The sequence below is a fragment of the Natator depressus genome, chromosome 2 (genome assembly GCF_965152275.1).
Source record: "Natator depressus isolate rNatDep1 chromosome 2, rNatDep2.hap1, whole genome shotgun sequence".
Taxonomy (NCBI): Eukaryota; Metazoa; Chordata; order Testudines; family Cheloniidae; genus Natator; species Natator depressus.
In genome coordinates, this window is record NC_134235.1 from 82,627,148 (window position 1) to 82,641,352 (window position 14,205).

The 14,205-nt window shown below is 39.4% G+C and overlaps 1 protein-coding gene across 2 annotated transcripts in view; it reads left to right on the plus strand.

Annotated features, from left to right (window-relative positions):
- Positions 1–14,205, plus strand: part of SMCHD1 (structural maintenance of chromosomes flexible hinge domain containing 1) — a 170,381-nt gene that overhangs the window by 22,787 nt on the left and 133,389 nt on the right. For both annotated transcript variants that reach the window (XM_074944544.1, XM_074944545.1), the window contains exons 8-14: positions 3,775–3,941; positions 5,273–5,366; positions 5,588–5,798; positions 6,723–6,843; positions 6,931–7,114; positions 9,140–9,337; positions 10,593–10,706. In XM_074944544.1, the coding sequence (XP_074800645.1) occupies positions 3,775–3,941; positions 5,273–5,366; positions 5,588–5,798; positions 6,723–6,843; positions 6,931–7,114; positions 9,140–9,337; positions 10,593–10,706 (1,089 nt within the window). The remainder of the gene's footprint in view (positions 1–3,774; positions 3,942–5,272; positions 5,367–5,587; positions 5,799–6,722; positions 6,844–6,930; positions 7,115–9,139; positions 9,338–10,592; positions 10,707–14,205) is intronic.

The window sequence follows — 14,205 nt, forward strand, 5'->3', positions numbered from 1 at the left end:
CCCCAGCACTGGGGCAACAATCATGGACTGCAGAACTGTCACTTATACCGACAAAAGCCCCAGCACCATACCCATTCGCACCATCTCTGGAGGAGATTTACTCCTTGTCACCATCACAGTGGCACACCTTGCTGGTGTCGAGGAGGAAGTCCTCCCTTATACAGTTCCTGAGCAGTACCGCCAGAAGAACCTACCGTTCCACCCATATATTCATACAGTATGCCACTGTAGTTATTTTGGCATCTATCTTCCCAAGCCTCAAGGAGCCACTTGCCTCCATTGAGGAGGAGATCTCCTTCTCCAGTAGCCTCATGGGCACGACTACAGATGACAGAGTACTAGGAGGAGTGGGACCTAGAGGCACAAACCTATCAGTGACTGGTGTCTCTCCCCCTCCTCCTCCCCCCCCAAAAAAAGACCTTTCCTCTTTGCGTGACAAAGCAGTTGCTTTAGCACAGGTACCAATGCCGGATGATTTCAAAACATTCCAGGAGTTCCTGGTATGATTTGCAGATTCACTGGCGATTGGAACTTTGATAATACCTGAAAAATCTCTCGAACTATTTGATATCTGATCATCTGCAGGTCCTACCAGAATTGCCTTCCTCATAAATAAGGGATTACTAGACCCATCAAGCCCTGTCACTAATTGCAGCCACTGCACCATCACCAGCATGTTGAACATGTTGAGAAAAGATGCCAGGTTATACCTTCCAGGGTTGAATACCACAGATCTCTAATGGTCTTGGCCATCTAAGAAAAATCATGCCAAAAATGCACCCAAATTCAAAGATTCAAATGATTGAATCTGTTCAGGAGAAAGACCAACTGCTGTGCATCACTACAACTGGCTAGTTGCCAAGCTCTCCTTGCCAAAGATGACTTTTTAACATGGGACAAAGTGATGCCATTTATCAACGAGCTCCGTCATGAGGCTAGACAGGCTCTAGAGAACATTGTAAAGGAGGGATGATAGATGATAAATATGTTGCTGCGTGCAGATGACATCACACAGCTAGATCCATGGCCACTGTGGTGACCATGCTGAGGGCATCTCTTGCGAACTACAAGTCACTACTGAAGATTTGCCATTTGAAGGAGTGGATAGAGCTATTTAATGAGAAAACAATGTCCTACGCTCACTAATAATTCCAAGGCAATTCTGTAATCTTTTGGAATCTGCACACTTCTGGTGTACCACCATCCACTTTAACATCAAGAAAGACAGTGGATGTCTTCCTATTATAGATAGCCTGAGTACCAGTCTAAAAAGTGTCAAGAGACAGCAGAGGAAATGAACTTTTCTCCACTCTACTTATGTACAGAGCTCCATTCATGTACCAGCAGATTTGGCAGCTAGGTCGAGAACTACACCAAGTCAGAGTACTTCCTTCAGAAGCCACCTTACCTCATTCCTTCAAGCATGGTCGGGCAATACTACAGACAAATAGGTGCTAGATATCATCATCCAGTTCCTTTTTCTACCCTCTTCCTTCAAGGGACACTCTTGCAAACAATTGGCCGCGTTCCTCTGTCTAGGAGCCATGGAAGAGTTGCCTCAGGCATACCAAGAGGAAAAGGCTTCTATACTGTGTATTTCTTCATTCTGGAGAAGGGTGTCTTCATCCTGTTCTAGATCAGACAATACTCGACAAATACATTGCATCCGATTCAGGAAGGGTAATGCTTTCCTTCATCACTCCATGCTCACGATTGGTTCATCACTCTTAGCTTGTGGGATGTGTACTTCCACATTGCCACCCACCTGGACCACAGGAAGTACTCCAGATTCATAGAGGGACCCAGGTTCTACCCTTTGGACACACCATAGCACTGAGAGTATTTACCCAAGCACCTGGCAGTGGTAGTGTACTTCACATCTATGCATACCTAGGTGACTGGCTGGTCACAGGCAAGTGCCAGGTGAGACCAAGACAACACTAAATCAGGTCCCTCTCTGTGTTCTCTCAATTAGAGTTTCTGGTTACTACAAAAAAAAACTCACACCATTCCAGAGGATAGAATTAGTAGGAGCCCTCCTCAACACAGTCAGCCCAATAATATCTATCAGGGAACTTATTCAGTTCCTTTCAGTCACTGACAAGAACTATGTGATGCTTTTGCCCATACCTGGGGTTATTAGGACGCATGTGCCTAGGTGACACTGTTTGCCAGACTTTTCTCCACTCTACCCACATACACTGCAGACATTCCAACATTGGTCAAGGACAGTGCATACCCCAACCAAACACTTCATGAACAGATTGGCCATAGTACGATTCCCAAGTCCTTTGAGAAGTCATTTGGTGGCTAGACCCCTTGAATGCAAGAAAAGGGGTGTCCTCCTTAACCTCCTTCCCAGCAATGACATTTACTATGGCTGTATCAGAGACAGGTTAGGGCACCCACCTGAATCACCTCCAAATCCAAGGAGAATGTTCCTTAGACGTTACATGTGAACATCTTAGTGTTGAAGGCCATCAGCTTGTTCTGTGTAGTGGTCCTAGATGGTCTACAGAACTCTGTAGTGTAGAGCCTGGTGAACAATGTTGGCAATTCACTATATCAACAAGCAGAGAGGTGCACAAATGTCCCCACTTGTCTGAAAGCCATCGAATTCTGCAATATGGAGTGACCGCAGTGGCCCTGCCTCTTCCAGAGGTTAACAAAGATCTCATGAATTTCGGAAGCAGAAATGTGGTAACCAGCAATAAGCAGTGGTTGTGGAAATCCATTCTCAACCCAATATGCTGACTATTGGAGAACCAGACCATAGATCTATTTGCCTTCACAGAGAATGCCAAATGCAGAGTTCCAGGGGAGGCATGAGCCTAGGATCTCCCAGATGTCAGATGCTTCTGTCCTCTGATAGTCTCGAAGTCTTCTCTGTGCTTTCCAGTGGATCACTGTGATCCCTAGACAAATATCCAACATAAGATAGTACATGGCTACTATTGCCATGATGACCCCATACTACCAAGACAATTTTGGCTGTCAGACCTACTCCAGATGTCCGGCCAACCTCCCATTCACCTTTCCCCTTGCCCAGACATAACGTCACAGCATTAGAGTCAGATACTGCATACAGTATCCAGTGGCTTGCGCCCAGCATATCTAAAAGATGGCCTAAGGATCCAGGATGAAGGACAGTGGTTGAACGCTCACTTCCTCAGGCACAATGAAACTTCTTATCAAAGAGTGAAGATTATCTGTGCAGGAGAAAGAACTGCTTTCGGGCCTGACTGAGACTGTGGAACAAACTCCTACAGGAACTAAGGGCTCTCCACCTCCCACTCATGTGCAAAGTGCACTTTTTGGACCTTGCCTTTTCTATTTTTAACCCATAGCAGCATGTACACTTAGAAAGGAAAATCTCAAAAACAAAACTCTACACACACTTCTCCCTGCTAGACGATGAGAGAGAGAATGAACCACACAACATAAGTTAGTCACATAGCTTAATGCACTACTGTAAGATGTCCAGTTACTACAGTGATGAGGCAGTATAAGACCCCTGTATAGAATTACATTGATGGTGTTAGATTGAAGGTCGCTAAATGGAGAGCACCAAATACTTACAGGTAATTAAATGGGACGCTCTTAAACAAAGAGGATTATCCTCCCATGTAATGTCTGATATTAGAGTGTTTTGCAATTGTTGCCTCCATATGCTGGTAGGACTTTTTTTACCCATCTTAGAAATGATATATAGGGACTTAGAAAAATATACCGTTCAATTCCTGTCTTTGTTTCATTTTTGGCCCCTTTTTCTAGCCATCTGACTCTGCTCATATCACCAGTGATGATGAACGATTTCTACACAATCTCATAATGGAAGAAAGGGATAAGAAGAGTTTCACTGCGGTTGTCGTTACCGGTGTACAACCAGATCACATGCAGTACTTGAAAAACTATTTTAATCTTTGGACAAGGCAATTGGCGTGAGTCAACATTTAATTTTTGTAAAAGATTTTTCTTATTTAAAAAAATAAAAACTTATGCAAAGTCAGACAATAATCTGTTCTTATACTTTTAGTGATGTAATTTGTGTTTGGATTTACTATTAATAATGTTGATAAATATTCTAATGACTGAAATTTAGTACACTCAGCTGGTATCCTATAAACTACAAACTCTACTCCAGTTCCACTCTGCTATGAAGAAGTGTAAAACTTTCCAAATCTACAAACTCCCTGTGTATGAATCTTCATTGAATGTTACAAGGAAAAAACCTTTTTGTAACTTTCTAAATAAGTCTGCTAGATTGCAGGATCAGGGTTTATGGGTTTAATTTTATACGCACAAATAGTCCCATTGCCTTAAATATTCCAGTAATTTTCTATAAATAACTAACTCTGTAGGCTTTATTGAGAGTACACATGTGGCTAAATTAGGCATGTTTATGGGTAGTCCTGCTGAAGCCTAAAGGATTGGGTAATTATTAAAATATTGAAGTCAGTGGAACTGTTTACATGTGTTAGTAATGTTCACAGGATTTTGGACTCGGAGTGTACAATCTAGCACATGTGAGTTCTCAAGACTTCTGAAAACTGGATTATATACCTTGAGAACAAGAATTCTAGAAGGATAATTTCTCTAATGCATCATTGCATGCACACAACCTAGCTATTCATACTGTAGTAAAATGCTTTTTTGTTTTGTTTTGTTTTTAGAAGAAAGTATAAGGATTATTTGTGACATACTAATTATTGTGTAGATAACGTGGCACCATTACAAAATTGATGATCAGAATATATAAAAATACCTTGCTCTTATATAGCACTTTTCATCTGTAGATTTCAAAATGCTTTACAGGAGTTTTATTACTTTGTGCCTTTCTATAAAGGAAACTGTCCTCAAAATAATACATATCACCATAGTCATTTATTGCCTTGCAAAGGCATCTAAATATTTCCAAGTCTTTCCTCGAATGCAAGTATTTCACCTATTCTGATAAGTCTGAGAGTAGATATCTCTATAACTGGATACCCTTGCCTTTTCAGTTGGTGAAATAAAAATAATGAACCTTAAATGTAGCTAACATAGCTTGGCCACTGTTTCTAGTCATTTCACCTTGTGGTTTCCATGCAGTTGAATTTGCATTTCCAACAATGCCAAGAACTAGTTAAATTTTAAATAAAAAAGAAACCTGTTTAATATAAAAACACTTCTTAATATATTTAAGCTTTGTAAATTTTGCACTTTAGATTGCTTTACTTTTTCCTGGGTGTGTTTTTGATTTAGTTAAAAACACGTTTTTTAATAACTTCAGACATATCTATCATTACTATATCCATGGACCAAAAGGAAATGAAACTAATGCTACAATGAAAGAAGCTGGACCTTTCAACAACATTGATATTGAGGTGGGATATATATGGTAACGTATTACATTGCTGTAATTATATTTACTGTTAATTGCTCGGAAATACTGCAGTGTTTGAAATATGTGTGTGATTTCATCGAAAACTGAGACATTTGATGATGATTAATTTAAAAAATGTAGTTAACCAGTTGTAACATTTTGTGTTGAGTGTAGTTAGTTTGATGACAGGTAAAACTTCTTCTTATTTTGTTTTTCTTTTAGATTTTGATGTTTGAAAAAGGAAAGGTACCTAAGATGGTCAACCTTAGAGAGATCAAAGATGACATGCAGACATTATATATAAATTCTGCGGCAGATAGCTTTGAGTTTAAGTCACATGTTGAAGGAGAAGGTATAGTGGAGGGCATCATCCGCTACCATCCTTTCTTATATGATAAAGAAACATATCCTGATGATCCATGCTTTCCATCACGTAAGTCAGTTAAATCTTACTAGTTTTAAATTTTACAGTTTTGGGAACAGTTATATATATAATCCTACATTTTGTCAACATGCTACATACATATTTCCAGTGCTGCTCATTTGTAGAATCTGCTTAAAAAGACTTAAGAATATTCTTTCTGAAGCAAATACTGATCTCCAACATCTTCATCCATTTTTATGGCAAATTTCCATCTTGAGCCATCTCACAATTCTTTGTACTGAGATGAATTAGAAACTGAGTGGTGATAACATATGAGGGGGGAGCAATTTAAACCAAGTTGAGATTTAGTGCTGTTTTTCAAGTTAAGTTTTACAATTTCAGTTTTAGAGTAAACTATATAATGAACTAAATTATGAAAGCTGTGCGCATACATAATACTTGTGCTCCCTTAGGCCTCTTTTCTGTGAGAAGTAGATTTTTTGGGCTAAACTCATGTACACCTAGGGAAGTCTGTATATGCATGCACAGCTAAGCCATCAACTGGCTGGTTATCTGTACTGCTGGAAGCTGTAGGAACAACTAGGGTGTAGGAAATACAAAATCAGATTTTGTTTCTAGTGTTAAAGCTGTTGCCTATGAAACTGGGTCTGAACGTAGGTGTGAGTCTGTGGAGGAGAAAATTGTTTCATATATTCAAGATAAGCAGATCTGATGCAACAAAAGGATGCTTTTGTTCCCTGGTAGATGCCATTTAGTGTAAGAAAGGTGTTTTAAGATGGGGAAGGAAAAGGCATATGATAAACAGAATTACTGGTAATTATTTTTTCCCTCTGAGATATATACCTACTAAATAAATACATTCTGTGTACAGTGAAGCTATGTGTAATTTTAACAAACAAGGTAAATGTTACAATATATTCTTGTTTTGGCTCTTGTTTTATTATGGTTACTCTGATGTTCCTTTAAATCTAGGATTAAAAGATGACGACGATGATGATGACTGCTTTGTGGTAGAAAAAGGGGCCAGGGGAAAAAGGCCTATTTTTGAATGTTTTTGGAATGGAAGGTTAATACCATACACAAGTGTAGAAGAGTAAGAGATTTCCAGGTCTACAATTTAAACATTTTTACTGCTTTTTAAAAAATTAAGTTTCTAATTATTCTACTTTTTTGTCTTAAGCTTTGACTGGTGTGCTCCTCCCAAGAAGAGAGGACTTGCACCAATTGAATGCTACAATCGAATTTCTGGTGCATTATTTACCAATGATAAGTTTCAGGTCAGCACAAACAAGCTTACTTTTATGGACCTGGAACTGAAGTTAAAAGACAAAAACACTCTTTTTACAAGGGTCTTCAATGGACAGGTGCTGCTTTTAATCTTAATTTGTACTTCTGCTTGCCATAATTCAATGAATGTGATTTAGGAAGTCTCATCCCACTTCTTAGTGCTCATTTGTCCACATTACTAAATTTTTGCACTGTTTCCAGTGACAAGTCACTGTAGAAACTTGCATAGCGCTTTGCAATAGTAATCCATATCAGTATTAGTAGCCCTTAAAGCTGAGCCTTTTTAAAACTCAAAAATGAGCACAAACCTTGGGGTTTTTTTAGGGCTGTCAATTAATCACAGTTAACTTATGTGATTAACTCAAAAAAATTAATCGCGATTAAACAATAGAATGAATACCAGTTGAAATTTATTAAATATTTTTGGATGTTTTTCTACATTTTTAAATATATTGATTTCAGTTACAACACAGAATACAAAGTGTACCGTGCTAACTTTATATTACTTTCTATTACAAATATTTGCACTGTAAAAATGACAAACAAAAGAAATTGTATTTTTCAATTCACCTAATACAAGTACTGTAGTGCAATCTCTTTATCGTAAAAGTGCAACTTACAAATGTAGATTTTTTTTGTTTGTTACATAACTGCACTCTGTAACAAAACAATGTAAAACTTTAGAACCTGCAAGTCCACTCAGTCCTCCTCCTTGTTCAGCCAATTGCTAAGAGAAACAAGTTTGTTTACATTTGCGGGAGATAATGCTGTCCACTTCTTATTTACAATATTTCCTGAAAGCAAGAACAGGCGTTCTAAAGATAGCTACAGCACTCGACCCAAGGTGTAAGAACCTGAAGTGCCTTCCAAAATCTGAGAGGGACAAGGTGTGAAGCATGCTTTCAGAATTCTTAAGAGCAACATTGTGATGCAGAAACTACAGAACCCGAAACACCAAAAAGGAAAATCAACCTTCTGCTGGTGGCATCTGACTCAGATGATGAAAATGAGCATGCATTGGTCCGCACTGCTTTGGGTCATTATCGAGCAGAATCCATCATCAGCATGGACGCATTTCTGAATGGTAGTTGAAGCATAAAGGGACATATTCATCTATAGCACATTTGGCACGTAAATATCTTGCGACGCCAGCTACAACAGTGCCTTGCAAATGCCTGTTCTCACATTCAGGTGACATTGTAAATAAGAAGCAGGCAGCATTATCTTTTGCAAATGTAAACAAACTTGTTTGTCTGAGCGATTGGCTGAACAAGAAGTAGGACTGAGTGGACTTGTAGGCCTTAAAGTTTTACATTGTTTTATTTTTGAATGCAGTTATTTTTTGTACACAATTCCACATTTGTAAGTTCAACTTTCATGATAAAGAGCTTGTACTATGGTATTTGTATTAGGTGAACTGAAAAATACTATTTTTTGTTTTTTACAGTGCAAATATTTGTAATAAAAAAAAAGTGAGCACTGTACACGAAAGCTTATGCTCAAATAAATTTGTTAGTCTCTAAGGTGCCACAAGTACTCCTTTTCTTTTTGCGAATACAGACTAACACGGCTGCTACTCTGAAAACTGTACACCTTGTATTCTGTGTTGTAATTGAAATCGATATATTTTAAAACATAGAAAAGCATCCAAAAATATTTAAATAAATGGTATTCTATTATTATTTGAGAGCACAATTAATCGTGCGATTAATCGCAATTTTTTTAATCACTTTACAGCCCTAGTTTTTTTGTTTTGAAGAATAAAAAAGTGATTTCTGTGTCTTCTGCTATACCTAGTTTTTATTATATGGATGTAACTAGGTATACAGTGAGAGAGAGAGACTTTTTTCTTAAGAAGATAACCTCTTATTTGTAGTAAGCAACATTTTGAAAATTAACTGAATATATCAGTAAGTAAGGCTATTTTAAGCAGTCATTGGGTTAAAATAAGTCTGTCTTAGAATGCGATAGTTTTTCAACACTCTTTAAAAATAACTTTTGACTACAGTATCACTGAGAACAACCATTAACTTTAAGTCGTTATTCACACCTATGAAACTCAGATTTACATTTTGTAATGCATCTACTAAAACTCTTCACAGGAGCAGCGAATGAAAATTGACAGAGAATTTGCTTTGTGGCTCAAAGACTGCCATGAGAAATATGACAAACAGATAAAATTCACACTGTTTAAAGAAATAATTACACGTACTGACTTGACCTCCAAAAGAATGCAAAGTCCTTGGGCTACATATTCTGCAATAGAGTGGGATGGGAAAACTTACAGAACTGGACAGTTGGTAAGTTAATTGCTTGATAATGTTGGTACTGTTTAAAGTTAAAAATTGATATACGTTATATAGAATATTTACAGTATATAAGGCAAGTATGATACTAGTTAGATCAACAGATTATAATTTTCTGTACAAAAATCACATTTAAAAGAAAATGTGAAGATTGCAGTCAAGCTCTAAAAAGTTAAATATCAGAATTAAGTTTGCCTGTTCTTCCCTGGCTCCTTCTTCGTCGCCTGCAGAATTTAGAAGTAATCTTCAGGGTTCCTGTTTCTCCTTAACTTTGCAACCTACATAAACTTTATAAATATACTGTCGTGTTTACTTTGTAAAGTGCATATCACTACAAACTTGTCTGCACGAGAGGTGTGTAACTTTTAGTGCACATTAGTGTGTTGCACACTCAGTGGCCCATGTGAACCTTGCTGGAGTGCATTAAAGTAGTCCTGTTTGGGACTAAGCTATGTTAATGCTGTGCTACCTTTTAGTTCACTCCAGCAGCAGTTAACCACGTGAATCAATTCACAACCCATGGTCCACACTGTGGCACAGTGTAGACAGGTCCTTATATTCTCTTCTGAAACTAGGAGTTCTTTGTTCTACGACAACAAAATTATTAGAAAAGGATAAAATTGGCCCATTTTCTTCAGTTGTAGTTCATGTGCAAGATTTCAAATAAATGTAACTGTGAAAAATGTGAAGGTAGTAACAAGATGACTTAGTTTAGGACACATGTTAATTTCAAATCAGATTAATTTTTTTAATATTCTGTAACTCAATTTGACCAGTTTGCTTCATGCTTTACAGAAAAATTCTCCATTAGCCTTTAGTATAAACCTGGAAATTTTTAGTCCACACTATTTCTTTTAGCCCGAGTTACAAGATGGATATAAAATAAGTCTTATAATGGAACCTGATTACAAACTTACCTATGGATGGACTGTATCATCCTGTGATTTGTCTGGGGAGGAGCTCTGAGCGAAAGTTCCTGGCTGCATATGCTGGAGGCCACACTAATTTAAAGCAGGGAGCTTGTGATTTAAGGAGAGCTTCTCTACTGCAAACTAAAACCTGGATGAGGAATGTCTAACTTCAGAAAGGTTTATTGTTTGATTTATACATGCAAGCAGAATAATTGGAAGGTGGCTGATGCACAAATGTCAATTTTAATGTGTAGCTTCTGTATAGTTGAACCACATGTGTCAGGAACTCATCCATATTAAGGTTTATGATAATGACTGAGTTGTCTTTTCTCTTTTAGGTGAAAACAATTAAAACTCTTCCAATATTTTATGGAAGTATCCTGAAATTTTTTCTATATGGAGATCATGATGGGGATGTGTATGCTACAGGAGGAGAGGTTCAACTTGCTCTCGTAAGTAAGCTGTAAAGCAAATTGTACAAACACTGAAACTTACTCCATTTTGAAACTCTTTATTTGATCCTGAGATTAGATTTTTTTTATCCTTTTTTTTTCTATCTAAAAACTTAAGGTTCAGTCATGCTAGATTTTTTACTTTTTTGGAGGTTTGTTAAGCGGTTCAGAGTTTTAGTATAAATCTCCATAGTTCACATTATGGAGGTGTGTTCTTTGAAATGTTAATTTAATTTTGATTTGGCTGTGCAGTATCTCAGTTGGCACTTAGCACAATTGCTGCATTTTATGTGTTTAAATTCTGCTACCCAACGTCAACCACAAATACACATGTATATTCTAATCATGCTGTGTTAGAATTGAGAGTGGAAAATTTCTTACATGATAATTTCTCTTCTGTTAGCAGTCTCTCCCACAGCTCTGACATATATGGGCTATATATTCTCTTCCTCACTGAAGACTCTGGAGGCAGTTCAAAGCTGTGGCACAGCCTATGCTAACCATGCTCCCTTCTTCTGGTTGCTGCCAGATCTTCTGCCTTTTGCAACAGCTGCCAAGTGGTGGTTCACTTTGCTCCCTTCCTTTTCTTTTGGATTTGTTATTTTGGGCTGTTTTGTGGGTATTTAAATTGTTTTTATTTGTTTTCAAGCCTTTTCGCCTCCTCCTGGTCTGGGATTTGAGCAGTTCTGTGGTCACAGCCATCCAGAGCCTCTGTTGCAGTGCCTCTCTGCTGAGCTTTTTTGCCCCCTTTCAGGTGTGGCAGAACAGCCATGCAAGCATTAAGTGAAATCCAAAATGTACTCAGTGTTTGAGGCAGCTTTCTCTGTCTTGACAGAAGGTAAAAAATGCCCAGCCTGCAGTCAGCCAACCCTCTCTCTCTGAGGCCACAGGGCTCTGAGTTGACTGGCATATTGGGTCTCCTACCCCCCAAAGCACCCATGACTTCACTGTGGAAAAACCAATCAGGAAAGACAGAGCAGAGCAAGAAGAGGCGCTGATGATGAAGAGAACTTTGTCCAGCCAACCAAGGGGTTGAGTCCTGGGGCACCAAAGGACCATAAAGATAAGACCCCTTCCAGGCTACTGGTTCCCCCACAAGTCCTAAAGTGAGTCCTAAATTCCCGAGGAGAGAAGCAGGGCTCCTATACAGCTCCCCTTCCTTGCACCATGAATCAGGGGTTTCTCATGATACTCTGGAGTAAGTTCTGTGTAAACCAGAGATTCTGGGTCCAAAAAGGCAAAAGTAAGTGTGTCTTTCACAAGACAGTGATTACTATTGTGAATAGGCAAGTGAAAATCAGGCGTTAAACCCCTTCTTTGCCTTCTCCCCCTGAGACAGTGTTTGTGGGTGATTATCTCCTTCAGAGAGTTTCTCTCTCAGTGCTCTGTACCATGGTCACCACCCTCCCCCACCCTACAGCATGTGTGGGGATACAGAGAAGCCAGTGCCTCCTGGGCTGCTATGCCTCAGGCAGCAGGTTAACTGAAATTGTGTCCATCTGGCTTTCAACCAAAAGGCCCTCACTCTGCCAGGAAAAGGGCTTCAGATTTGAGGCAGCACAAGAACGGGAATTGTGCCTTCTGATCATCAGCTACAAATTCTTGCTTTGCCTGGGAAAGGTCTCGCTTCTTCCCTCCCTTACTCCCCAGGCTGTCTCCATATAGAGCCTTGAGCGTCTCAGGCAATCTGTGACCAGAACAGAGGTGCTTGAGGATTCCACTCCCCACGGAGCTTGCACCTTCATGGGATTACAGAGGGGTAAGTGAGAAATCCCTTTCCATGTTCAAAACGGTCCTGATTTCCTGAGTAAAGCTCCAAGTGGTACTAGGTGGCTTCTACCATACTTACTTGCAGGAGCAGTCAGGCAGCCTTTCAGGTCCTGGGGACAGCTAACAAGCTATTTTCACAATTGACTCGTGTGCCAGTACCCCATTTCTGTTGTGTGGTCTCCTGACCAAGATGAATTATACTGTCTCCCTCCTGTAAATAGCCAGGGGAAGAAGTTTCACACGTGCAATACAAAGAAAGAAAGAAAGAAAAACAAGAAACCTACAGAACTTTTCCAAGACAGGATGCCAGTCAGTGGCCTGCAAGGAACTTAATATTAATAAAATATCTTTCCTTTCAAGTATTATTAATACATATTTTCCTGTTAATGCCTCTTTTGAGGGCATAAGATCCAAATGAGGACACCTGATTAAACTAAAGAGTGAGAGTGTGTGTGTGTAACAACAAGCTGTACCTTCAGAAGGGGACTTCCTTCCAAGACCGTAAGAGTCACAGTGCAATAATTTCAAAGCCTCAGCTATAAGTGTTCAGACCAAAGGTTTTTCATATATTTAGTGGGAAAGTTTGATTCATGGTAAACAAACTGCTCATCTTCTAGTGGTATGATCATTGCTTGGAGTGAGACGTCTCGGTCCTGGTCTTAGTCAAATCCTTGATGTGATTTGTGATGAGCAATGGATTCTAACATGGTAACTACAAGGATGTCATATTACACCCATGAATAGTTATCGCTCATCCTAAATAGATACCTTGTGCATGCAGACTTACAGGTGAGGAGCTATTGGAGGAAACAGAAATTACTAGCTGAGACTGCAGAGAAGCTTTAGTCCTCTCTCTGAAATCCAGCACAGCAATCCATTGGTTGCTACCAACACCAAAAATATCCAAGAAAGGATTGTTACCCTGTCAGGGGGGGAAGAAACCTGGAGTAGAAGCTTCTAAGCAAACCTAGATCAGTTTTCCTTCAAACTAACAAAATCCTCAGCATGACAGACTCTTCTTTCTGATTCACCCTCGACACCCAGAGCCGTAAGTAGCAAATTGTAGTCACAGCAAAGCATGGCTCATAGGCCACAGTATGCAGTCCCACAACCCAGACCCTGGATTGCCTTCAAGCACGTGGCTTTGCAGTAATACCAGGAAAAGCCCGCTTATTCCCTCAACAAACATAATTCAACTGGGAGTGGACATAGATGCGTCAGTGACAAAGATGGACCCAGTATCAGAAGGATAGCTGTGTTAGTCTGGATCTGTAAAAGTGGCAAAGAGTCCTGTGGCACCCTATAGACTAACAGACGTATTGGAGCATAAGCTTGGAGCATTAGCATGATGCATCCGACGAAGTGGGTATTCACCCCCGAAGGCTTATGCTCCAATACGTCTGTTAGTCTATAAGGTGCCACAGGACTCTTTGCTGCTTTTATAGATATACCCATCACTAGACAGATTCCTGAAGATCCAGGTTCTGATATCTCTGCTGGAGAAATGTACAAGGCCAACCATAGCTCAGTGTCTATAGCCACTGTGCCTTCAGGTCTTGTACATATGGGTCTCCCCATGGGTGAGGTCATATCAGGTGTTTTCAAGCTTTTCTTCCGAGAGTATGGGACCATTCTTTGTAGCGAATACAAGACCAGATAGTTTCCCAATCAGGTGCTGTAGTTCCAGAGAATGTCCACAGGGGTCTTCCCATATGCCTTCCAGGCCTGC